A 27,597-nucleotide genomic window follows, 5' to 3' on the forward strand; every position below is an offset into this window, starting at 1 on the left:
AGATGCCAGGGTAATGAGCAAAGATGGACGCCAAACATTTTCTTAGACAGTGAATGACTATAGGAAAGGTCAGTTGCCAGCCGAGGATGGAATGCTGAAAGAGACCCACATTTGGAGGTGGGAAGACATAGACAAACAACAGAGACAGTCCCCAATGGAGATTCTGAAATCTGAAAAAGCTATCAAAATATTATGAAACATCAAGTGTGCTCACGATAGCCTGAGGTAAACACACTAAGAATGCATCATCAATGTTTAAATGTCCATACGCTATTCCATACCCTATCAAAGTCACACTGAAGAAAGGGACAAATTGGAGAAAAGTAAATACAGAGCACCTCCTACTCGTCTCAGAATGGCCCTTTAGGCAGTACACAAAGGCCAAAAAAGCCAAGACCCAGGCCACATTTCCATACCTTCACATGAAGAAGGCTGTACCCAAGGGAAGTGTGTCCACAACTCCTCCCCGCTTGACAAGAACATTTACACTAAACATTTCTGTACCTCAGCTGACACTGCTAAAGGAGCTTTGTTCTATGAGTCTACTTAACTGAGGGTAGGATCACAGTTTATGACTTCGGACTAAAAATGACAAAATGTGATCATGGAATATCGACTATAAGCTGCCTGAGAGCACCAGGTGGACAAAGATAACCTGAGCCTTTCTGAGCTCAGAAACTCTTGACACGAAGGTGCTCTCTTGTTCTGAGATGGCTGAGCTATTAAAAACCCAAGGAGATGCACATTTCTTGGTGTGCATTATAATTATACAGTATTATATTTATACAGTGGTAATTATACAGTATTATGCACTATTATAATACCTTAACTCCAAGGAACTCAGGTAGCTTAATCCAACCTAGCTAATTAGCAGTGACCTCTCCCTTCTCCCCTAGCAGAATCGAGGTAAAACAGGTATGAAATCATCTACTGATGTTACCAGAGTATGTGCACATATACATGTTAGAATTCATCCCCATATAATTATTCACAGATCTTATATATACAAAGTATTAAAAACTTCCAGATAAACAAGGCATTAGAGGAAGAGTGACAGCGCAGTCCCACAGTCCCTCAGGCTGCATTTGCCAGCACTCTTCCTCTTGCCGAGCACATCACACATGTCCACAGCCTTCCACATGCAAGCTGCAGTCATGCCCTTGGTAGAAAGGTGGATATCAGAAACTTAAATTTAAGGATTTTAACTCACCATGCTCTGAGATGACTGCATTATTCGCAGCTGTTTAAGAACAAATTCTACCTTCTTCTGGGTTGTAAGAGAAGCCAAAAAGGCATTGTGGTTCCTACAGAACAATTTAGCATTGTCATAATTCTCCTTGGCAGTAGTAATTTTCAAACATGAGTTTCCAACCAAATGCCAGCCAATGCCACAGATATTTTCTTTCATTAAAGGGAGAAGAGAAAAAAAGAAAGTTTTAGAAATCAGACAAAACTACCATATTATTAGTTCAAATTATTGAATACCAAAATGGCCTTTCTAATTTAAATTCCAGGTACTTCATTAGGATGTGGGAGCCTCTGACACATTATTAAGGACCAAATGCAGAATACAAGAATTTAAAAATGTTTACTAGTCGTATCTCCTGAATCCTAAAAAGCACTGAGGTCACTTCTCCTGTATCTTAGAGGAAAACACCAGTTTGGTGCCAGTATTAGACTGGTATACCTCCTTCCGAAGAAAAATTAGAAAACTAAAATCCTAAGTGAAGAGCAAACAAATGAATATGCATACTGGAAGGCTCATGTAAAAACTGTAAGAATGGAAACGAATTGAGGAATTAATAAATCTATAGTCTCCAAAAGCTACACTGTTTTCATGTCATCAGGTGGAAGGTACAATCAAGTGTACAAAGCAACCCAAAAGTGAGGTAAGATGGTCCTTTTTGGGACACAACCCAAGTGATATGGCTATAGCATACAAGGCAAGCTTGTAATCTGCCACCTGTGATCATCCTGAACCCACACGAGGTACTGCACAGAAGCTATGAATGCTTTCTGGAAGACAGTGAAAGAACAGAGCAACTTCACCAGAACCAAAGTACCTTGGAGACATCAACAACGCTCATTAACAGTAACAGTCACTAAGATAAATGAAAGGTAGCACGGGAAGGAGATTGTTTAGGAAAAGACAAAGACTTGCTCCTCACAGTGTAGCGCTGTCAACTAGATAAAATGCACTCTCGGCCCCATCCCACGCTTGCATCAGAATATGCCTTTTAGCAAGATTCCCAGGTGTTTTCCTATATATTAAAGTTTAAGACACACTGAGATAAAGAAAAAAAGTCCCACTCTACAAGCTGAATCAAAAACTTCCAAGGGACATTCAAAAAGGACTTAGTCCAAGCCAACTTCCCTGAACAAGCTCAGATGTTGTACAGAGTCAAGGGAAGTTCCCCTTCCTGGATCATCCTGGTTGAACAAATATATCACAGTGGTTTGGTCATGGCTGGCTGGTCTCAGGCCCTGAACTCATTATCCTGAACCTCAGAAGTAGCATATGTTGAGGTCTTCAGGGCTGGAGATCACCCCAAGAAGGTGCTGCTGACGGAAGTATCTATCCTGTCCTTCTCAGGGGAGGCCCATAAGCAGGTGCCAACAACCAAATCCCAGTGGTTAATAAGAAGTACTCTCCATAAAGTGCTCAGCAGACTGGCTGCTGAGACACTGTGTTCTAGTCCCAGGTTATCAAAGGTGGATGGGGAAGAGGCAAGGAGCCAGCCCAGTGATACAAAACCAAGGTGTCACTCAATTCTCCAGAGCAGTGAAGGATGTTTCACTTTATTTCAAAGGACAATAAGAGCAAATACTTTAAGAACTGCATTTTAGTTAAAAGCAAAAAACCTCATCATACTGGTACGGGGGATGAATGGACAGAATTAGCTTTTCCACTTTCCTAGGTTCAACCTAGGCTGCACAGTGTTGGGGGAAATGAGGTGAAGTCTTGGACCCACACACACCAAGATGACCTTGCAAGGCCTACCAGGCAGGGCAATGCACTCCTGATTCCGGGGCTCCCACTGGCAGTTTTGATCCAGGGCACAGCTCCTGCAGCTGGTCTTCTTGTTACAGTAGTACATGGGGTTATCCTTGGGGCAATTCTCATACCTGGAAATGGAGATCTAGAACACAGTGGACAAAAGCTTTTCTCTTGTATCCACAGAGAGAATTTATGGTGAGGACCAATAGGATACTACAGACAACAAAATCTAATTGAGGAAGCAAACCGCAAATAAGTAGAGAGATAGATAAATAAGTAAGCAAATAAAATGCAGCAGCTCTGCAGCAGGAACAGTGTAATGGAATGTTCTGCTCAAGGACATGATTTTAACTGGCAAGGAAGCAGCCCACTCTTTTAAATACCATACCTCAACCTGGTCATCTGTAAAATAAGAATGTTGAACTTGCTATTTTCAAATGCTCCCTTCAAAAGTCTGAAAGTTTTCTATTTTAAGAACTGCATGAGCCTGACAGAAAAAGTCTTGAAAGCTGTCAAAAACTATAAAAGCCTGGGTCATCTTATAACTTCAATTTAAAAATCTATATAGGATGAGCAGTGAAGTTATGCCAAACCAAGATATAAGACAAGGAGATTTTGCAGTCTGTCATTTCCACAGTTCAATATGGGCCGCTATATCTTTGACTCACTCTCAGTCTCAAGCCCTAACTTGCTAAAGTACTGGTAAAGTGAGGTCACTGTTAGATGCCTCAAACCAAGGATCCAGTACTTAGTCACAGCCATGCACAGGGACAACAGTCTTACCTTCTTCTAAAACACAACACACAAATCCCCAGAGTTAGTAGGACCCTTAGAATTAAGATGTATAGAGCATCTCTTCCTAAAGGAAAACCTCAGGGATAATAAAATCCAAATCTAAACCTATTTGAAAAATAACTCTGAGCCATTATTTATATCATATACACTGTAAAAGCTAAACCTATGACAAATTAGGATTTTTCTGAAATCTTTAAGAAACAGTCTCTGACCTGGCCTTCTGTGCAGCTGTGGTTCCTAGGGACACAATGGTCATTGCACCAGTGACAGTCATTGGTGTTGGCTGTGCAGCTGTAACAATCCGTGTGCTGGTCACATCTGTCAGGGTCAAGAGCTATAAAGAAAAGAAAATCTCATCAACTTGGACAGCTTCAGTTGAGCACAATCAGAGACTGAAGTTAAAAAAAATTGTGACAATCATTAAGAAGTAAAATGAGTGAAATTGGCAGGAAAATATATTTGGTATGTTTTGGTTAAAATAATATTTAGAAATAGACAATCCAAAGAAATAATTTTGTACCCAAAAAAGAATTACACAGAAAGTAAAAACAAGAATAGGTTAATTTAACAACTATAAGATATAATGAAAGTAAATTCTGGTTCTTTGAATACTTTTCTTTCCAAAAAAAAAAAAAAAAAAAAAAAAAATCAACTGGTAATATAATGAACATCAAAACAGCCCAGGAGCCAAAATATTGCAGGAGACCAAGTCATTCCTCCCAGTTATAAATGCAAGGCTAATTTGGACACAGGAATGAAAGCTGCTTCTATCCATCATAACTCTCAAGTTAACTGCAACACCGATTCTACTAATAAGAAATTCAGCCAACATACTTTAAATTAGTTGGTGTACATAAATATCTTATAGAGAAAACATTCTTACTTTTAAAGAATTTTCTGGTTATGCGCAGTAGCTCACACCTGTAATCCCAACACTTTGGGAGGCCGAGGTGGGCGGATCACCTGAGATCAGGAGTTCAAGACCAGCCTGGCCAACATGGTGAAACTCCCGTCTCTATTAAAAATACAAAAATTAGCTGGGTTTGGTGGCAGGTGACTATAATCTCAGCTATTCAGGGATTACGGGCTGAGGCACGAGAATCACTTGAATCTGAGAGGCAGAGGTTGTAGTGAGCTGAGATTGCACTGCTGTACTCCAGCCTGAGTGACAGAGTGAGATTCTGTCTCAAAACAAAATAAAGTAAAATAAAATAGAACCTTTTTATACATCACTTCACTGTATTGTATTGTTCTCTATGTCTCAGCAATATAGGACAGGAAGTAAAGCAGGCAGAAGGAAGAAACCAGCTTGGAAACCATGAGGGGAGGTTCTAGAAGAGGGATCACTGCCCATCCTCAGTTAACTGTCTTGTCTTGATATGTATCCAACTAGAGAAACTAGACAAAAATACTTTGCAAGGAGAGCAGCTCTCCTTCTCTCCACCAAAATAATTTACTTCAACATGGCTTTTCTGAGCTGACTCTCCTAATTTCATCCTTAATGTCAGATCTGTATCCAATATAGTAGCCAATAGTCACAAATGTTTTTAAAATTAAAATTAAATTAAATTAAAAATTCAGTTCTTCAGTCACACTAGCTACATTTCGAGTATTTGATAGCCCCATGTGGATAGTGGCTACAATATGGGGACAATCCAGACACAGAACATTTCCATCATCAAAAATAAAGTTCTGCCAGATGGCACTGCCTCAGAGCAACTGCAGCCAGGATCTGGAGTCAGTAGGCAAAGCCTATGCAATGCCAAGAAGGTTATGTCTTCATCATTCACAGACCTTCTAAGAGCCATATGGCATGTTTCCATCCGAGATGTTTACAAACCAATTTTCAAACATCCAGAAATGCTTTGTACAAGTTATTACTGAATAATTTTGGATAATAAGAACACAAAAAGTGTACAAATGCTAAGTTCCTTCATAATTCAGATAAAATGAGGTCTCAAATTCATTAAAATCTAAGTAGAGGAAAAAAACATACTTCTTTTGGAAAAACATTCTGATTTTAACTTTTCCTCTTGTTCATCAGTTGCCAGCTCCCATGAGAGACACTGAGACGACCCTGTGTCCCACACACACCGGATACCAGGTCCTGCTGCTAAACAAGCGGCTTCACTCCGGTGTGCATCACACTGTTCCAAGGTGAATACCAGGATGTCACTGAGGAGGAGACTATTGAAACCACCAAACACAAACATGGTGCTAAGAGGAAAAAGGGAGAGAAGAAATTTACCAGAGACTTAGATAACAATTGCATGCTATACTTTTATGTTTTGTTAAGAGACAGGGTCTTACTCTGTTGCCCAGGCTGGTCTCAAACTCCTGGGCTCAAGAGATCCTCTTGCCTCAGCCTCCCAAGTAGCCGGAACTACAGGAACACACCACCACATCCAGCTACCATGATACACTTTTTACAGACAATTTTCAAACAAATCTTACATAAATTATCTTTCAACGTCTTAAAAACCATTCTTATTCCATTCCTTTCTAAATTCCATCCTTTCATCCTGGCCTATAATCACCCAGAATAGTTCCAATAAGCTGCCTACTCTTCACAGCTACTGTATTAAAAAGTTCTTATGACAGCCTGGTGACTTTTAACCATGAGTTCCTGGAAAATTTTAGTGTCAGAATATGCTAATATCTTGTAATGCTAAATAGCAATTCTATATCTTCATTTTTTAAATATTAAAAATAAAAATGTACCAATTTAAAGGACAGCTAAAAGTCTCTGTAATTAAAGCTGTGTCATACTGGTTCATGAATGAGCCCAATCATTAACAGATAAAAGCACACACATGTACATTTGGGTACACAGTAAAAGTGGCATCTTAAATGAGTGGGAAAAGACAGTCTTCACTAAATGGTATCAAGATTATTAAACATATGGAAAAAGATAAAACTGAATCTATTCCTCTATATACCAGGATAAAGTCCCCATGGATCAGAGCACCTTCTGAAAAAAAGAAACCACACAAGCACTAGAAGAATGGGTGAATTTCTCTATAACCTGAGAGTGGGGAAAAAAATGACTTAAAATCCAAAAGGTAGAGAAAAAGAGACTGAACAATCTGGTTATATGAATTAAAAAGACTTTTTACATGAAAATAATGCTTTGTGCAAAGTAAAAAAACAAATGATATGCTCTGAAAAAAAGATTTACAACTTATATCACAGGAAAAGAACTATCCCTAACATAGAGGGGGGCTTTAGCCAGTTTGCAGGAAAAAAATGCAAATGACTTGAAACATATAAGATGTTCTAATTTCAGTGTAAGAAAAAATGCAAATTAAAAATATACTAAGGTAGCATTTCTCACCTATAAGACTAGCAAATTTAAAAAAAAAAAAGCACAAAAATTTGACAATATATGGATTGGTGAGACTGTGGGGCAACAGGTACTCTCAGATACTACTGCTGGGCATGTAAAATGGTGCAGCCTATGGCGGAATTTGGCAAGCTCTAACAAAACTATGCACTTGCTTTTTGAACCTGAAATCACATTTCTAGTGGTCTATCACAAAGACAGAATATCAAAAATATAAAAAGAAGTACACATGAGGCTATTCACTACAGCATTAACCCATTTATGATGGAGGGTAAATTTTTTTGTGAAAACTCAGATCTTGGTGATGACCTTGAGCAGTAAAATATAAATAACTCCCACAAGCTTAGTGTTCCAATAATGGAACGCTAGTCATAAATGGATTAATGATAATAGCGAAAGACTCAAACAGCCCCCAAATGTCCATCAATTGGGGATACAATAAACTATAGTACATCCACATAATGAAATACTAGGCAGATGTAAAAGAAATGAGGAAAATTTCTACATACTTCTATGAAGTGATCTTCAGTATATACTGTTACATGTGGGGAAAAATGGAATGCAGAGAAAAGTATTCAAAGAATGTAGCTGTTTATCTATTGAGGGAACAAGAAGGTCAAACACACAAACCTGCATACATAATTCATTTTCCTTTTTAAAAACAAGAATGCTACAGTTTCTCTTTAACCTGTCTTCTTAAAAGACCTAGAAACAAATGGCCCACCCAGTAGCAATGAATACAACTACTGCTTAGAGTGTGGGTATCTAAATACCATTCTTTCCCCCTTCCTTTCACCCCTTAAAGACTAGAACTTTTTAGAGAAAAACAAATTTCATGTCTAGATGAAGAAATGTTCACAATGAATCTAGCAGATCTTGTTATAGTGAAAAGAAAGGAAGACTGCAGTAGTAGCAAATGAACTCAAAAACTAACCAATATAAAGATGCCCTCGCTGGCTAAAGATGAAAAATGTTTGAAATGTAATAAAAATACAAATTATAATAGATCGAAACACATAAAATATTTTTAAATCCATAAGTTCATAATGATATGTGTCTCCCACCCCCTGAAAAGGAACCTAATTTGTCACCTTTGGACAATGCTAAGAAATCAGTTCATTATTTTTGAAAATCGGTAAAGAAAAAGAAACTACCCTATGAAGTGATCTTGCCAAAACAGCGAAGTGAATGTGATCAAGCTAATTTGTAGGAAGTTTAGGAGAGAGACCAATATGTTATATGAAAGCCCAGGATACAATAATCAAAATCTGGGTTGGGCACGGTGGCTCATACCGATAATCCCAGCACTTTGGGAGGCTGAGACAGGCAGATTGCCTGAGGTCAGGGGTTTGAGACAAGACTTGCCAATGTGGTGAAATCCCGTCTCTACTAAAAATACAAAAATTAGCTGGGTGTAGTGGTGGGTGCCTGTAATCCCAGTTACTCAGGAGGCTGAGGCAGAAGAATCACTTGACCTCAGGAAGGGGAGGTTGTAGTGAGCTGAGATCACGCCATTGCACTCCCGCCTGGGTGACAGAGCAAGACTCCATCTCAAAAAAAAGGAAAAAAAAGTCAAAATTTGGACTACAGTGAGCTCTACAGGACAAACGACTCAGTTTCTTTAACACATAAGGGGGGAAATGATGGATGGGGACCCTATAGATCAAGAGAAACTTCAGAGACATTTTAATCAGTTGTAACATATGGATCTTATTTGGATTGAGTTGAACAAATTAAACTTTAAAAAAAAAATTAGACAGGAGATGTAAACACTGAATGGACACTGAGAGATACTAAAGAATAACTTTTTTTTTTTTTTTTTTTTTTTTTGAGATAGAGTCTTGCTCTGTCACCCAGGCTGGAGTGCAACAACACCATCGTAGTTCACTGCAACCTCAAATTCCTGGGCTCAAGCAATCCTCCCACCTCAACCTCCAGAGTATTTGGGACAATAGGCACGTGCTGCCATGCCCAGCTATTTTTTGTATTTCTAGTAGAGACGAGGTCTTGCTGTGTTGCCCAGGCTGGTGTTGAACTCCTGCAATCAGCAGGGCTCAAGCAATCCTCCTGCCTTGGCCCCCACAAAGTGCTGGGATTACAGGCGTGAGCCACAACCCCTTGGCTTAAAGAATTATTAACTTTAAACGTGTGATAACTGTATAGGGGTTGTGTTTTAAAAATTAAGTCTTCATCTTTAAAAGACAGCCAATCCTCATTCTATTTATGTGGTGCCACTAACAATGTTTCTGTCAATGATGAATGGCACACATGATGGTTGTCATCTAGTAAGCTAAGGTTAATTTATTACTGAAGAGAAATTTTAAATAAATTTAGTGTAGCTTATGGGTACAGTGTTTACAAAGTCTACAGCAGTGTATAGTAATATCCTAAGCCTTCACGTGCACTTACCACTCACTCACTGACCTCCCCAGAACAACTTCCAGTCCTGCATACTCCCTCGCTTCATGGTAAGTGGCCTGTACAGGTATATAATTTTTTATCTTTCACACTGCACCTTCTCTACATTTAGATACATTTGGACACACAAAGACTTATCATTGCATCATAATGACCTACAGTATTCAGTATAGTAACATGCTGCACAGCCTTGCAGCTAGGAGCAACAAGTCATACCATATTGCCTAGATGTGTAGCCTAGTACACTCTGTGATGTTTGTACAGTGATGAAATTACCTAAGGATGCATTTCTCAGAACGTATATTTATCATTCAGTGACACATGACCATATTTATAGATTCCATATTTGCAAACTCACCTACTTATAAAATCCATTTCTAACTCCAAAATCAATACTTGCAGTAGTTTCATGGTCATTTACTAGCATGTGTGCACAGAATGGCAAAAAATTTGAGCTAACAAACATGCATATTCCCAGCTAAAGTCAAAGAAGAAGATGCTCTCCCTTCTTGTTTCAACTGTCATACTACAAACATGTCCCTTCCATGATGTATCTAGTGCTGTGTTTTTTGCATTTAGTGCCTTACGTTAGTGCTTCTACTGTTGAAAATGGCACCCCCTGCAGTGGTGAAGTGCTGTCTAGTGTAAGAAGTGTAAGAAGGCTGTGAAGAGCCTTACTGAGAAAATACATGTATTACATAAGCTTTGTTCAGGAATGAGTTAAAGTGCCGCTGGCTGCGAGCTCAATGTTAATAAATCAAGAATATATATTAAATAAGATGTTTTTAAATAGAAACACACATCAAAGAAAGTTATATATAATGACTGGTTGATGAAAATGTTGTCATCAGAGGTTTACAGAAACATAACCCTGTATTTCCCCTAGGAGCAATAATTCAATATTCACAAATTCAGTGTTTAAAGTTACTTTATAGAGTTGTGAATAATGAAAATAAATTATAATCTGAAATATGTATTTTTTTGAGTCAGGGTCTCACTCTGTCACCCAGGCTGGAGTGCAGTGGTTCCATCATAGCTCACCGCAGCCTCAAACTCCTGGGCTCAAGCAATCCTCCTGCCTTGGACTCCTAAAATGCTGGGATAACAGGATAAGCCGCCATGCCTGGCCTAATCTCAAATATCTACTGCAGATTTCAAAAACTAAAAAATGAATATCAGTTTTCATTTTTATTTTTATTTTTTTTTATTTTTACTTTTTTTTTGAGACTGTTTCGCTCTTGTTACCCAGGCTGGAGTGCAATGGCGCGATCTCAGCTCACCACAACCTCCGCCTCCTGGGTTCAGGCAATTCTCCTGCCTCAGCCTCCTGAGTAGCTGGGATTACAGGCACGCGCCACCATGCCCAGCTAATTTTTTGTATTTTTGGTAGAAACGGGGTTTCACCTTGTTGAACAGGATGGTCTCGATCTCTTGACCTCGTGATCCACCCGCCTCGGCCTCCCAAAGTGCTGGGATTACAGGCTTGAGCCACTGCACCCGGCCAGTTTTCATTTTTAACCTTGCTATCAGCTTACTCACTATCACATTAAGCAGGCTGGATTCAACTAGTTAATTTGTTGCTTAAACCAAATAAGTAACCTCCTTTTCCCAGTACAGTTGTTGTTCTCAGCAATTGTGAACACAACTGGTTGCACAGGGGCTCTGCAAAGCTGGGGAGGGTCCCTCAGAGACCCATGCAGCAGGCAACGGACAGGCACAGCTACATCTCCTGCCACACTGGTGCGACACAGCCATCTCTCCACCTTCTTCCTGCCTCCCTCAAAACCTCAGTGACAACCAAGGAAGGCACAACTTACCCAATGCTATTGATCGACTTAAAACATGAAGAAACAATGTGAATTAAAGTTTATTTTTAGTAAATTATTTCATAAAATTAAACTGAAACTATGGCCTTTTAGTACATGGCCTCCCTCAGGGTCCCCTGCTGCCTACCCAATCCTGCCTCACATATACAGATACTCACATATCAGGGTTCAAATACACCATTGGAATCGCATAAAAATAAAAACATTACAACTCAAGCAAGGCATTCCCAATTCTGACTCGCAGATAAACTACATTTTATGTTAAAGTCTCAATTTCTCTCTTCTCTGAGTTTGAATAAAACTTGAGAATGTTTTATAAAAGATTCATTGGTTTGCTAGTTATTACAGTACTAATACCTTCCATTTAGCAAATGTTTATTATGTGCCAAATTCTGTGCTAGGAGAACACTAGGAACACAAAAATGAAGACAGCTGATGCCAGGCTCCCACAGGCAAGACAATGACAAAATGGTCCCACTGCATTTCAGATGAAAATCTCAAGAGGCACTTGCTAGAAAGCTTTAAGAGTCTTCTGTACTGAGGAAATTCCAAATTATGATTTACAATAATACTTCAAAAGATCAAGGTGGACAGATATCCCTCCATTTTAGTCTCTGTCAAATGTTCTCAAAGTAAAACCATATACATTGTTAAAAAAACTAAATAATTACCTTATAAAGATAGCACTTTTTCCTAGTAGCTAGTTCCTAAATCGTGTCAACTCTTCCTTCACAACATCTCCAAAATATGTCACTTTCTCACCTTTGCCTTTGTGTGTGTGTGTGTGTGAAATGGAGTCTCACTCTGTCGCCCAGGCTGGAATGCAGTGGCACAATCTTGGCTCACTGCAATCTCCGCCTCCTGAGTTCAAGTGATTCTTCTGCCTCAGCCTTGTGCGTAGCTGGGACTACAGGCGCCTGCCACCATGCCCAGCTAATTTTTTTGTATTTTTAGTAGACATGGGGGTTTTGCCATGTTGGCCAGGCTGGTCTACAACTCCTGGGCTCAAGTGATTTGCCAGCCCAGGCCTCCCAAAATGCTAGGATTACAGGCGTGAGCCACCATGCCCAGGCTTTCATCTTTCCTAATGTAAGTTAAATTACCTCATCTGTCTTTCATCATTACAACAGAAATCTCAAAAGCCGAAAAATTTGTAAAATGATACAGGCATTATAACACTTAAACATCCTTAGGATTTATATGGCTTAGAATTTTAAAAGGGAAAGTAGACAGCAGTAATAATAGCAAAACTGAATGATAAAAATTAATAACATGATTAGGCTGTTTAACTTCTTAAAAATCTTCAAAGCACACTGTAAGGAACAAGTAGAGTGGCCACTCTGAATCTCCCTTATTTAACTGAGACTTCTCCAAGCACTGATTTTTTGAAGAGCTCTGGTAGTTTGGGCCAAGCATTTTCGAGTGATACAATGCAATGAACTGCAGACTTCTGATTATCCAGAGCCTAAGGGCTTGATTTACATTAAGCTTCATAATCTCTCCACCTCTGTTCTCCCATCTTATCCCACATCTGAAGTGCCCTCTCTCCTTTTTTCCAAACTTCTTATGATTCAGATACAACTATTAGAAACTTGACAACCTAAGTACCACAAACAATAACAGAGAGCATAAGACAATGACATGCATGTAATTTTTATTGCCCTAGGCACTCAGACCACACCAAACAGCACACCCACACTCTTGTGTGCTAACAAAACCAGATCAATAAAAATGCCATTCGAAGTAATTCATATCCATATCAAATATTTTAAACATAAATCAGAAAATTTATACCCACAAAATCGTGTAAAAAATCTACTGAGATGAAGGAATCTTGGGAATAATATGTAAGTGCAATTCACTTTACTTCATTTTCATTTTAAACACAAAAGAAAAGGAGCAAGCACTTCTCCAATTACCTGTTGTGTAAGACTGCTGAATGGCCAAATCTGTTGACATCATGGTGAAGATCAGGTCTGGGAAGCACTGACCAGCGGTCACAGGCTAGGAGAAAGAAAAACATATTTCAGAAGGGACTACCATTTCTAATCAACAGGACGTGATATTTTCTTTGGGAAGAAGACTACAATAAAGGGAACTTTATAAAACATGCCTCTCAATTTTCTCAGTTACAGCAATATTTCTGGGTTAAAATGCAGCAGCAGCAGAGCAACAGGGCATGAAAGAAAGGTGGGATCATACTGCAATTCTAACTAGCAAACACACCCCAAATCCATGACCTCTGGATCACTCACCCGACTGCCCATCAGTTTGATCCACCAAAATGTTTTTTAAAGCAAGCAAATTTTACATTCTACAAAGTTTATGTCAATAAAACATATGGGTTTCATAATTATTTTCCACTTTTTTCTATATTGATTTGTTCAAATGTAGTGGCTAAAATGGAAAAATACAGGTAGAAAATAAAACAGCAAAAAATTTAAATGTTAGAAATTTTTTAAAAGTCCTTTCCTAGATCCCCTAGATTGATTAATTTTCCTTTGTTGTGACTCATACTAGCAACTTCTCTTCTGGATCTCATACCAACTGGATGCTGCTATACTATGCCAACCTCATACTCAGTGTCTCACTCTCTGAGCCCTAAATATGTGCCGGACTCTTCCACCTATATGTCTCTGCAAAATGGGTTTCCTCTGCCTGGAGAGTTCTGCCTAACTTCACCTACCTGACACCTACTGCCCCCAGGGATCCAGAAGGGATGGTTCCTCCTCAAGAAGGTGTTCCCTCCATGACTTAACGGGTACTCAGAGGTGCTCTCATATATTCTTTTCAGCATGAAACACCCTGAAATACAATTCTATTGTCTGCTCATTTCTCCACCTCTTCTACTTTGAGGCTAAGGGCTTTAAGTTATTCCTCTGATCTTCTCAATGTACAAACTAAGTGGCTGGCACACAAATGTCTGTTAAAAACGACAGTAGAATAGTGGTTGCTAGGCATTGTGAGGAGGAAGAAATGGAACATTACCATTTAATGGAAATAGAGTTTCAGTTTTAAAAGATGAAGATCAAGTTCTGAAGATGGATGGTGGTGATAGATGTACAACATTATGTATGTGTTTAATTTCACCAAACTAGACATACAAATATAGTTAGGATGGTAAATTTTATGTGTATTTTACCATGATCAAAAAAATAATAATTTGTTTAAAATGAACATCTGATGATTTTTATGAAAGAGACCATCTGGTATGCATTGGTTTTGCATGAACAAATATTGCCCTCTTCTGGTCTGGTGTATTACCACACCAAGACCATGTATGAAACCAGTTTTCTAGGGAATGAGATAAAGCTAATACATGAACCAATTTTAACACAGTGCTGACGGTTACAACTGTGTAACGCTACAAGGTAGGCATAACATACAAAAGAGAAACTAGACACCTCAACTCAGCCTCAAAAATTAGCATTCAAGCAATTAACAGGAGTGATTTCAAAAAGAATTTAATGTAGAAATAATTTTTATCAGATGTGTAACATTAGTCAAATGAATATAAAAAATATCATTTGGACCTCTTTCAAATGGTCTGACCATTTTGAACTGGCAATATTTTCAGTCTCCTTTTAAATGTTGCTTATATACAAAATGATGCCTGAAGCTAAAATGGCTTTGGGAAACTTACCAATGTCATAGGCCATGAAATCTGAAGAGAAGCATTTGGCGCCATGGCTCATAGATGTGTCATTGTGTGTGTTTCCTCCAAACACCAGCATGGTTCCACTCACTATCACAGCTGTGTGCAAGTAACGGAAAAATCGGCTGTCCTTAAGAATGGTCCTTTTGAGTTTATTTAGAAATAATAAATACAAGGTTAGTTTTTAAAGACTATTTATCTATCTGCTAATGCAAGCACAACCATTTTATTAACCCCAGACCCAAATGTACAAATCCTTCCACGTTTCCCTGCATATAAGTAACTTTTTCAACAATACATTTTAAAGATCATTAAGAATTTTGGCAAAATATATTAAGAACCTTAAATTTTTCATATCCTGTGGCTATATAATACCCAGTTTCTGGGCAGAAATCATGTGAAATATAAACAGAAGCTTAATGCATAATGCTTTCTTAATAAGGTAAAAACTACAAAGAAACCAAAACTTTCACCTGCACAATCTCAGCATACCCATAAAATGGAGTACTGCATAGCTACTAAAAATGATTATTTTTATGACAGACAGAATGTAAAACTGTATCCATAGCAGGGTATCAAATATGTGAGGAAAAAGAAGAAAAACTATTGCTTTATAATTACATGATTTCTTAACTCAACTTAGCTTTACATTTGTTAAAAAACTCCAAGCATTTTCTAACCAACCTACTACAGATTACAGAATAATGCAACAAAATAAATACTAGCTACTTTATTACCCTCTGTTTATTTCCCAATTTCTCTATACAATGCTGAACAGAATTATCTGCCAGGCATGAAAACAAAAAGCACAATATTTTCTCAACAATTGCCACTACAGAATTTATACCTTAAAGTGAAAGCTCTAGAAAAAGTACCCACCACATCTGGGTATCCACATCATATCTGTAGAGATCATCTGCAAGCCGGTACTTATTGGCACTGAAAGCCTTGTAGCCACCATGAACGTATAGGGCCCTGGTCCTGTGGTCATAAACACTGCTGTGGCCGTAGCCCCCCTGCACAAGGGCACCCTGGGTGTGTAATATACTCCATGTATTCTTATCTGAAAAAAGAAAAACAGATAAGGGCAAGCATGGCAGGCTCCTCCTCTCTACTACTGAAAATGCCCGAAGAGCTTAGGGCATGAAAAGGGATTTCAGGAGACCTGATAACAATTTTTTTTATCTTTATATTTAGAAGAAAGCCACCTAAAACTTATAACAAAGCCATGTGGCCTAATTCCAGTCAATTCTATGTTCTGATGTTCGAATATGCCATGTAGGAAAAGAATTAACTAAATTTAAAGACTTACAGGGCGAGGCGAGGTGGCTCACATGTGTAATCCCAGCACTTTGGGAGGCTGAGGTGGGAGGATCAATTGAGGCCTGCTATATTGGCCAGCCTGGGCAACATAGCAAGATCTTGTCTCTACTAAAACTAAAAATTAGCCAGGAGTGGTGGCACGTGCCTGTAGACCCAGCTACTAGGGAGGCTAAGGTGACAGGATCACTAAGGACAGGGCATCAAGGCTGTAGTGAGCTATGATTGTGCTACTGCACTCCAACCTGGGTGACAGAGCAAGATCCTATCTCAATAGATAAAATAAAAAGACTCAGATTCCACTCAAATGAACACTGAATTCCCTATAACCTTTGGTGACCAATATATAGATATACTTTATAGGCCTACTTTCACAAAATGTTAATTATAGCTGGTATTCTTACTGCACAACAACAGATAGAATGAAATTTAACCAAAGAAAAGATCATATATTAAACGGCAAATCATATTCCACTAAACCAATCTCTGAAGGGCTAGGCAAATATTTCTTTTCTTTGATATTTGTTGTTTTGAATCATTGTTATTTATTTATTCATTTTAAACACCCAAAGCCATTTTGTGTCATCTTTGGCTCCTTAGCAAATTGACAGTGACAAATACATATTACATAGGAGTATCAATAATGTGCATTTCACTGGTAATATATTAATGTTAACTATGTTTGTTTGGTTTTTTATTTGTTTGTTTTGAGATGAGTTATCACTCTGTCCCCCAGGCTGGAGTGCAGTGGTGCAATCTCAGCTCACTGCAACCTCCACCTCCCAGGTTCAAGCAATTCTCCTGCCTCAGCCTCCCGAGTAGCTGGGATTACAGGTACCCACCACCATGTAGAGCTAATTTTTGTATTTTTAGTAGAAATGGGGTTTCGCCATGTTGGCCAGGCTGGTCTTGAACTCCTGACCTCAGGTAATCCACCCACCTTGGCCTCCCAAAGTGCTAGGATTACAGGCATGAGCCACCACACCCAGCCCAACTTTAACTACATTTCAAGATAAAGTACTGAATCAAGATTAGGTTGAATCTTTCTAAAGAGTCAAAATAATAAGCTTAGAGGTTTTAAATCTGATGTTCAAAAGACATCTACTAGAAAAGATACACCTACCCAAGTCATATTCCTGCACATTGCTTATATATCCATAGAGAGGGCAGTGACCAAAGATGACCAGCATGACCACTCGGCTATTCTTCAGTGTAACAATGTGTGCAGAGTGCCCAACCACTGCATACTGCTCCTTTGCCTTAGGGGTCAACAACACCCATGACTCATTATGAATGTGAAAAACTCTCAACTCATTGGTCACATTTCCTGTTGAATCAATTTTTCCTCCATACATGTAAATTTTATCCTAGGAAAAAAATGCAAAAAAAATTCTTTAAAACACTGAAAAGATTAAATCTGAAAACAGAAGCATCAGTTCAAAAGCTCAATTATTATTCTCAGCTTAAAAAAGGTTAGTCAAGAAACTAAAAATAGAACTACCATATAATCCAACAATTTCGCTACTGGATATATATCCAAAAGAATGAAAATGAACACAACAAAGAGATATCTGCACTCCCATGTTAACGGCAGCACAATTCACAATAGCCAAAACATGGAATCAACTTAAGTGTCCACCAATGGATAATTAAAGAAAATGTGGTGTGTGTATAATATATATATGTATATATGTATATATACATATACATATATATATATATATATATATATATATAAAATAAACACACACACACACACATATACACACACATACAATGGAATATTCAGCTGTTAAAAAGAATGACACCTGGTCATTTTGTAGCAACATGGTCTGAACTGGAGGTCATTATATTAAGTGAAATAAACCAAGCACATAAAGACAAATCATGTTATCAATCATATGTGGGAGCTAAAAAAGTGGATCTCATGAAGACGGACAGTAGATTGGTGGTTACCAGAGGCTGGCAGGCTGGTGGGGAAGAATAAAGGAGGAGAAAAAGAATATAACTGCATTTATTACCACCAAACTATACACTTAAAAATGGTAAAGATGGTACTATTATATATGTATATTTTACCTCAATAAAAAATAAATTTAAAAAATTTTAAGGGTTAACAAAGGGTGCTTTTCAGTGAATTACTAGGAAACAGATGAAAAAAGGAAAAAGGGAAATAAAACTAATCATATTCTACATCTGTAGTACTTTACCACTTTTCTTGGACTTTCTCACATGAATCTGAATCTTTTAGAGTATAAAATGACTTAGAAAAATAAAGTTGCCAGTTCTTACCATCTATCTATAAAAATGAGGAAATGAAAATGATTATTCAGCCACATTACAATGTGGCTATTCTTAGCTAAACTCACTTATGAGAATAAAAGCTAATCTACACTTTTTTTTTTTTTTTTTTGAGACGGAGTTTTGCTCTTGTTACCCAGGCTGGAGTGCAATGGCGCGATCTCGACTCACCGCAACCTCCGCCTCCTGGGTTCAGGCAATTCTCCTGCCTCAGCCTCCTGAGTAGCTGGGATTACAGGCACCACCACGCCCAGCTAATTTTTTGTATTTTTAGTAGAGACGGGGTTTCACCATGTCGACCAGGATAGTCTCGAACTCTCGACCTCATGATCCACCCGCCTCGGCCTCCCAAAGTGCTGGGATTACAGGCTTGAGCCACCGCGCCCGGCCTCTACACTTTTTAATCCATATCTTTAACCATTTAGTGCCATAATTATAATACCCCATTACAATTCAAAGCCATTAAAATCTCGAGTTAAAAAAGTTTCCATTTTAATTTCTACTTATAACGTAGCCAATTATATAATGCCCACAATAAAAATTTTCCCCAATTAAAAACCAATACTTATGTAGTTTTTCAACTACATAATACATGAAGTAACTAAGGAAAAGTTGAGTTTCTTGCTTAGTACAGAGTAGAGATGTTTTACCTTGTATAATGCCAGAGAATGACCATATCTAACAACCACACTGTTCACAGAACGGTTTAGTGGAAGCCACTCCCTAGAAGCAAGGTCATACCTACAAAACAAACAGATTATATTTTCACCCAACTAATAAACAGAACATCTCATATTATTTCATTTGTGACACAATCCAGTTTGGAGATGCTCACTAAACCTACCAAGGATGTAAAGGGGCACTTGTCATCTTCACAAACAAACCTGACACCTGGGCCCACTGGGCAAGTGGTAACTCAGGAAGAGGAGGTGGACTACAAAATCCTGGGAAAAGAGAGGACTACAAATCTTCTGGAACGTTCTAACACTTCCTGAAAACCTCTTGGATACACAGTCTAAATCATTTAAAGGTTGCATTGTACTCAAGGGACTTAAAATTTTATTACAATAACTTTTGTTTCATTTTATCATGAGAAAAGCAAGATGAGTACCAAAAAAGGGATGATAATTAAGCAAAAGAAAATCACTAATCTTTCCTTTTATCTAATTGACTAAAAATATATTTTCAAATGCCAGAATACCATTATAGCATTTCACTTGTACTATGAATATAAGACCTTAAAATACAAAAATGCCAAAAAGAAAATAATTTATAATCCTGCCATGCAATTTATACTGGGAAATTCATGCATTACTGAATAATCACATTCAGTATCTTAAAATACTCACTTTGAGTTTTTGCTTTTAAAACTATACTGTTTTAAAACTATAGTTTTTTATAAAAATCATACATGTCCATTATAAATAACGTAACCAATACAAAGAATAAAGAGTTAAAAGCTTTTTTAAAAACGACCCCACATTCCATGATCTAGAAATCAGTATCGTTAAGTAAACATCATACCAGACATCTTTCTATGCATGTAAAAGAATACTTTTAATTTTCACAAAATAGAAAAAAAAGACCAATGATATTTATATTTACATTTACCTTAAGTAAATATTTGCTGATTTTCTATAAAAGTTTACCTGTATATTCCAAGTATTTTAAATATTTTGAAAAATATTATCATATACAAGCAAAAAAAAAATAAGAAAGTTTATCACAATAGCAAAAAAGGAAACAAATGTCCATCCATTGAAAATCAATGAATATATGGTAATATATCCAGATAGATATAGAATAAGTATACAGAATAAAAAATATACTCCAGCAACATGTCAATATAAATCTCAAAACAATGTTAAGCTAAAATAGCACACTGCAGAAAATTGTTTCTAGAGACTAAAAACAGAAAATTTATTCATTCTACTTACTTTCATATATATGTAAAGTATAATATATATATGTAAAGTATCACATGTATATGAAACTATGAACAACTGACACCAAAATAAGGATACAGATTATCTCTGGGACTTTGGAGAAACATGGAAGGGACTTCAACTGTGTTAGCAGTGTTTTATTTTCTAACCCGGTGGTGAATGCATTGGTATTCATTAATTTTCTCTAAGCCTTTCCTTTGATCTTAAATATTTTATACACGATCTGAAGTAAATATTTTGTTATATTTTTATCACCATTTGTTTGGTGACAACTATTAAATATGAATAGCATATAAACTGACATTGGCTATTATTTTACATATTTTTGGAATATTCCACACTTAAAAATACATGGCAAATTATTTAGATTGAATTTAAAATTATATGCAATTTATTTTTGCAAAGAATTCACTAACTTCTTGCTTTAAAAGTTGAAAAATCTTAGCACTCACATTTCCTCTCATTTCTTCTTCCAATTTTTGTTATAAAAATTATACTACATTTGGTAACAGTAATTCCATAGCTATTTAGTCCTGAATTTTAGCTGAATCAATCTCCTCATAGTCCTTTTACCACAACTTCTCTTTCTTGAGCTCTTCAATTCTCCCCTGGATTTCACTGTCAAGTGGGTTTTTGTTTTGTTTTGTTTATGTAGAGTTCATAGTACTCTTTCCCTGAGTTCACTCCTGTTTGAGAATATCCGCCTGCTAGCTTTATAGCAGAATGACACCTTAGCTGGGTATACTATTCTTGGACCATCCTTTCTTTCCTCCAGAACCTTGCAGATGTTGCTCCCTTGAACACTGCTGGTACTGAAAATGTTACGGAGAAGTCTGTGGCCAGCTTATTTCTCCCTTTTTTCATGGTTTGCCTTTCTGCCTGGAGGCCTGAAGAATTCTGAATCATATTCATCCTCTCTTCCTCTCTCCCTACCTGCAACCTCCATTTTTTTAATGACATGATACTATATTTTACTTCAAATAGAAATAAATCCATCCAGGAATATGATTTTATAAAATGGACTGCATACAACTGCACAAAGCTTTTGTGGAATTCTGGCTATGAAAGGTGTTTTCTGGGAAGGACTCACATAACTTCCGACCACACATATACATACATCTTATGTGCAATCCAGAGGCTTGTTTCTGTACATTTAAAAGAGAAGAAAGAAACAGAGGAAGCACAGAAACAGGTCTCCACATTTCTGTCAAAGGACACGGAGGGAGCCCAATCTGTCTCTTAATGTATTTTGCTCCTCTTCTGTCAGTAAGTCAGACCAAGAGCTTGTCAGAGACACTTAGGTGCTGGCAGGAGAACTACCAAAAGGCACTTAAACAACATGCTGTTAATTATCTCTCAACAGAGAGAAGCAAACATAAGACAACAACAATACTGATAAAATAAAACATAAGTTCTAAGTACCAGATAAACACTCCTTTTGGGAGCTGAATCCAAGATAATAGAATAGTGAACAACTGATTCAAAGACTTAAACAAGCAAATAAGCAAAGACAGATTTCAGGAATTCAGAAAAAGATATCTTCCACAGAGTGACAGCACCTCCCTTGATCCCTTTAAGATGGCTGGCAAGCCAATGACCATCATGTACCACAGGGTACAGGTTTCAAACTCCATAATCGCCTGGTTACCAATCCAATCTGGCCACCTGAAGACCAAGGCAAAGGCTCCGTGGAGACTAGACATGATTCCAGACAGTAGGTAACACAGAACTACCGGAAGCTTCTCAAATAATAATTTGTCCTTTATCCCAAAAGTTTAATGACTTTATTTTTCTTGGATAGACTCCAAGTACAAAAAATTCAATAACTTGATGAAATCAGGTTTTGTCATTGAGAAACTATAAAATTTTTCTGAAACACCTTTTCTTTTTTTTTTTTTTTTGAGATGGAGTTTCGCTCTTGTTACCCAGGCTGGAGTGCAATGGCACAATCTCGGCTCACCGCAACCTCCGCCTCCTGGGCTCAGGCAATTCTCCTGCCTCAGCCTCCTAAGTAGCTGGGATTACAGGCACGCGCCACCACGCCCAGCTAGTTTTTTGTATTTTTAGTTTTTTGTATTTTTAGTAGAGACGGGGTTTCACTATGTTGACCAGGATGGTCTCGATCTCTTGACCTCATGATCCACCCGCCTCGGCCTCCCAAAGTGCTGGGATTACAGGCTTGAGCCACCGCGCCCGGCCTGAAACACCTTTTCAATCCATCTGTTACATGTGTTAGGTTATCTTCTTCAGTGACAGCAATTATATTTATATTTGATCACCTTCTGTCCTTCATGTGTTTTTTATTTTCTCTGTTTCTCCCACTACACTACAATTAACTCAATCAACCAGTCAGTAATTCAATTTTCATTCTAATTTTTGCTATCTAATTTATTCGTATTTCTTTAGGCCGACAACCTCCCAATTCTTCTCACTGTTATCATCTTCTTGTCTCGTAGCTTTTTCTGAATTCAAATTCTCATTAAGTTGATCTGTAGCATGAAGCAGTTGGAAGGAATCTCCTCCTTTAAGCTGCTTTTCTTCCATGATGGCTTCTTGTTAGATTTTACAGGCTGCAGTCTTTCTTCCTCTTTATTTTTTCATCATAGAATATTTGCACTAGCTACAATGCCACCTCTTTCATTTTGTTTGAGGTTAGACATAGCTCTCCAGACATTTTATTTGCAAAGTGTGGGTGATTTCTTAATTCTGTTCCCACTGTATCCAAGACAAGTTTATCAAATTTCCATCCTTTCCATAGCTTTAGTGTGAAGGCTGGTATTTTATGTTCTATCTATTCTTCTGAAATCTAAGGAAATGTTGTGGCTCAAATAAGAGGGTGTATAGTCTATTAGGATAAAATACCCAGACTCTCCTCTCCTCTGAGATTTTGCTTGTGGTCTACAACAGTGCTCAGATCATATTTTAATTTAAATAGAAGCCCTGAGTTCTGGGTAGGGAATCAGCCACTTGGTCAATTTCTCCGCTTTTTACCTGATCCTCCCCCATAATTACGTCTCCTGCTTTTCAATTACCATCAAAAACAGTAATGCTCACTCAGTTTGCTTCCTTCTAGACTTTGGGCTATCACTGAGAATTATTAGAATCTCCCCTAGTGTGATTTCTGTGGGGTATGTAACAGGTCAGGTCACCTTGTTGTTCCCTGAGTCTGCTTTAACATTTATTGGATTTGCCTGGCACAATGGCTCATGCCTGTAATCCTAGCACTTCAGGAGGTCAAGGCAGGTGGATCACTTAAGGTTGGGAGTTTGAGACCAGCCTGACCAAAATGGAGAAACTCCGTCTCTACTAAAAATACAAAATTAGCCAGGTGTGGTGACTATAATCCCAGCCATCTGGGAAGCTGAGGTAGGAGAAGGTGGAGGTAGAGGTTGCAGTGAGCCGAGACTGTGCTACTGCACTCCAGCCTGGGCAACAAGAGTGAAATTCTGTCTCAAACAACAACAACAACAAAAAAAAACGTCATTTATTGGATTTGGTGATGCTACTTTCCTTATTTGGTTGACTGCTGATTGATTTCTTACTATTTTTCTTTGAAACTTAACAAAAAAAAAAAAAAAAGCTCTTTTTTGCTCAAGAGAAGGAAATTTGGTAATCAAGTTTTAACTAGCAATCTTAACCGAGGGGACCAAGATCACTTATTTCACAAGAGGACCATTGGGTAACAAAACGGGAACTGCTTTTTAATGCAACTAAAAAGTTTTAGGTTAAGAGGACTATGAGGAAAACAGAAAGAAAGAGCAATTCCTAAAATACTTTTATGGAAGAGTATAAATGACTATAAAATCTGTAATCTAAGTTCCAGAAACACTACTTCTAAAAAGAATCACTAAATTAACTTTTCACGAAAATTCATTACTTGGAACTATTCTAATATTTACATGAAACAAAGCTACAGAAATTTATGTTTTTATCAAGTAGAAAAAAAAGTTATGATCTAAAAACTAATGTGACTCATGAAGTATATCAGTCAAAAAAAAGTAATAGGTGACATTAATATTTCCAGGAACAGATGTTTGTGAAGGAAATAAACCATTCATTTACTCCCCCATTTATCTGATGAATACTTATCTGAGTACCTTCTATAAGCTAAGCTCTGAGTGCAGTTGAGTAAACATGGTCCCTAACCTTGGAGAACTTGGCAAAGGCAGACAAGGAGCAAGTACAACAGCATGCACAGATATAACCAAAAATCACAAACACTGCTATAAAGAAAACAAAGGCTACAGAAAAAAACAACAGGGAGAAAGAAATGTCTGAACTGGATGGTCAGAGAAGATCCCTCTGTGGGACAACCACATGGAAATCTAAAGGGTGAGAAGACACCAGCCCTAAGGCCCAATAGCAGGAATAGTCTAGACCAAGGGAACAGCAAGTGCACAGGCCCTTAGGTCATGACATACATTGTATGTTTTGGGTAAGAAAGCAGGCTGGTGGGGCAGGAGTGCTGTGAATGATGGCAGGAGAGGAAAAGACTGAGTCTGGGAAAGTAAACAGTGGTCACATCATGCAGGGCCATTAAATCCAAAGGGAAGACATTGATGGGTTTTAAGTTGGAAATAACATGGTTTATATTGCTTAAAGGCACCCCAATTCATGTTTAGCAATCTGATTAACAGGAATAAATGAAAATGAACAGATTTGATAGAATCTACTGCTGAAGATTAAGAGATAACAGCAGGCTGTACATAAAGATAAAAGACAAATATGACAAATATTTGGTGACAGAGTTGAGGGAGCTTAATATGAAATTATGGTATGAGGAGGAAAAGATGGAGAAATATTAAAAGACTCCCAGATTTCTTGCTTCAAGAGAGAGGGAGGATGTTAGGGTAAAATCACATAATGGTAAATATGTGCCTTTCATAGTATCTACTAGTATAACAGCAGGAAGGCACAATCACTTTCATGCCTTTAATTTTACCTTCTCTTCTCACAGTGGCAGCACTAGAGATCAGATTTGGGACAGATTCTAAAAGTAGAGCTAACAAGATTTAACATATTGTGTCAGACAGATGCTGGCATAGTCCTCATGATCTCCACCTCCTGGTGTTCATAACCATGTACAATCCTCTCCCCTAGGAGGTAAGCAGGATCTATGACTTCCTTTTAACCAACAGAAAACCAAATACCGCATTTTCTCACTTACAAGTGGGAACTAAATGATAAGAACTCATGGGCGTAAAGAAGGGAACATCATATACTGGAGCCTATTGGAGGGTAGAGGGTGGAAGGAGGGAGAGGAGTCGAAAAAATAACTATTGGGTACTAGGCTTAGTACCTCGGTGACAAAATAATCTATACAACAAACCCTTGTGGCATGAGTTTACCTACATAACAAACCTGCACATGTATCACTGAACCTAAAATAAAAGTTAAAATAAATAAATTTTTTTAAAAAGAGACTGTGCCAGTTTTACTTGAGAGACATTTTGAAAGTGAATCTACTGATTTCGATATGACCTACTGACTAAATAAAAAGAGAAGGGAAAAGGGAATTGAAAAAGGACTTCACAATCTCAGCTTGAGCACCTGGGGAAAACAAATCAGGATTAAGAACAGGAAAACAAATGTAAGGTAATTTCAGAGCATCCAGTTTAGAAATATAGGATTATTAGTATTAAAAATGATGGTCTACACATGGATATTAGGAGGAGAACAACAGACACTGGGGCCTACTTGAGGGTGGAGGGTGGGAAGACGAAGAGGAGTAGAAAAAAATACCTATCAGGTAAAAATACTATGCTTACTACCCAGGCAACGAAATTATCTGTACACAAAACTGCCATGACACAGTTTACCTATATAACAAACCTGCAAATGTACCGCTGAATCTAAAAGTTAAAAAATAAACAAAAATTTTAAAAATGATGGTCTTCCAGAGGGAGTTTGTTTTCCTCTAACGTGAATTTTGAGAGAGGTTGTATGGATATATCAAGAACAATATATACAGAAAACCTAAAGTATGCTCTCAAATCTTTTTCAAAAGGAGACTATTAACGAGATATAATACACGTTCCATCTAATTTTCAGACTTTTTAGATCATACTTTTGGTACAAGATCCCTAAAATTGTGCCAGAAAAGAAACTTTAGGCATTATGAAGTCCACTCTCCATCTCACCATCCCTCATTTCACGGGTAGGAAAGAATCCGCAAGACTTATCACCTGCTCAGTGGTAGAACAAAACTCCCAATTAAAAAACAGAGATAGGTAAGTGCATTTTGCACATACCACTCACAAATTTTTGGTGTGTTCTTCTAATTTTCCAAAAGTTATTTTGTTATGTTACTTGTTTCAACCATTAAATCTAATTTTAAAAACTCAAGAAAAGGAAAGAAAATCCATTGTAATTACCAGCAGTTTTGCTATTTTCATTCTTTCTTCTTCCTAATGTTCCAAGATTCCTTCTTTCATCATTTGCTTTCTGTTTAGAGAACTTCCTTCATTATTCTTTAAGGAAAAGTATGCTGGCAACAAATTATCTTAGTTTTTCTTCATCTGAGAATGTCCCAATTTCCTCTTCTTTCCTGAAAGATATATTCACTGAATATAGAATTCTATACTGACAATCCTTTTTTTTCAGCACTTCAACAATGTTGTCCCACTTCCTTCTGACATCCATGGTTTTGGACAAGAAATTCGTTGTCATTTAAATTCATTTGTTCCTGTAAGTGTAAGTTCTCTCTCACTTATGTTTTGGAGTTTTTCTTTCTCTTTAGTTTTCAGAAGGTGGGCTCTGATAAGTCTTGGTGTCTATTTCTTTGGGTTTATACTATTTGGAGTACACAAGGATTCCTGATTCTGTCGGTTCAGGTCTTTTGTCATATTTGGAAATTTTTCAGCCATTATTTCTTGAAGTGCTTTTTCAGACACATACTCTCTCTCCTCTCTTTCCAGGAGTCCTCCAGGGACAGAAATGTTGGGGGGTTTTGTGACAGTCCCACAGGTCTCTGAGGTTCTGTTAATTTTTTTAAA

At 37.6% G+C, this 27,597-nt stretch overlaps 1 protein-coding gene across 3 annotated transcripts in view; it reads right to left on the minus strand.

The window, feature by feature from the left end:
• ATRN (attractin) overlaps positions 1 to 27,597 on the minus strand; it is a 165,142-nt gene that overhangs the window by 73,895 nt on the left and 63,650 nt on the right. For all 3 annotated transcript variants that reach the window (XM_039479407.2, XM_010351810.3, XM_010351809.3), the window contains exons 7-15: positions 19,307 to 19,397; positions 17,479 to 17,722; positions 15,915 to 16,098; positions 15,024 to 15,178; positions 13,300 to 13,384; positions 5,790 to 6,010; positions 4,006 to 4,127; positions 3,002 to 3,140; positions 1,211 to 1,401 (exon numbers count right to left, since the gene is read on the minus strand). In XM_039479407.2, the coding sequence (XP_039335341.1) occupies positions 1,211 to 1,401; positions 3,002 to 3,140; positions 4,006 to 4,127; positions 5,790 to 6,010; positions 13,300 to 13,384; positions 15,024 to 15,178; positions 15,915 to 16,098; positions 17,479 to 17,722; positions 19,307 to 19,397 (1,432 nt within the window). The remainder of the gene's footprint in view (positions 1 to 1,210; positions 1,402 to 3,001; positions 3,141 to 4,005; positions 4,128 to 5,789; positions 6,011 to 13,299; positions 13,385 to 15,023; positions 15,179 to 15,914; positions 16,099 to 17,478; positions 17,723 to 19,306; positions 19,398 to 27,597) is intronic.

This window comes from Saimiri boliviensis, chromosome 9, assembly GCF_048565385.1.
Source record: "Saimiri boliviensis isolate mSaiBol1 chromosome 9, mSaiBol1.pri, whole genome shotgun sequence".
NCBI classification, from domain to species: Eukaryota; Metazoa; Chordata; class Mammalia; order Primates; family Cebidae; genus Saimiri; species Saimiri boliviensis.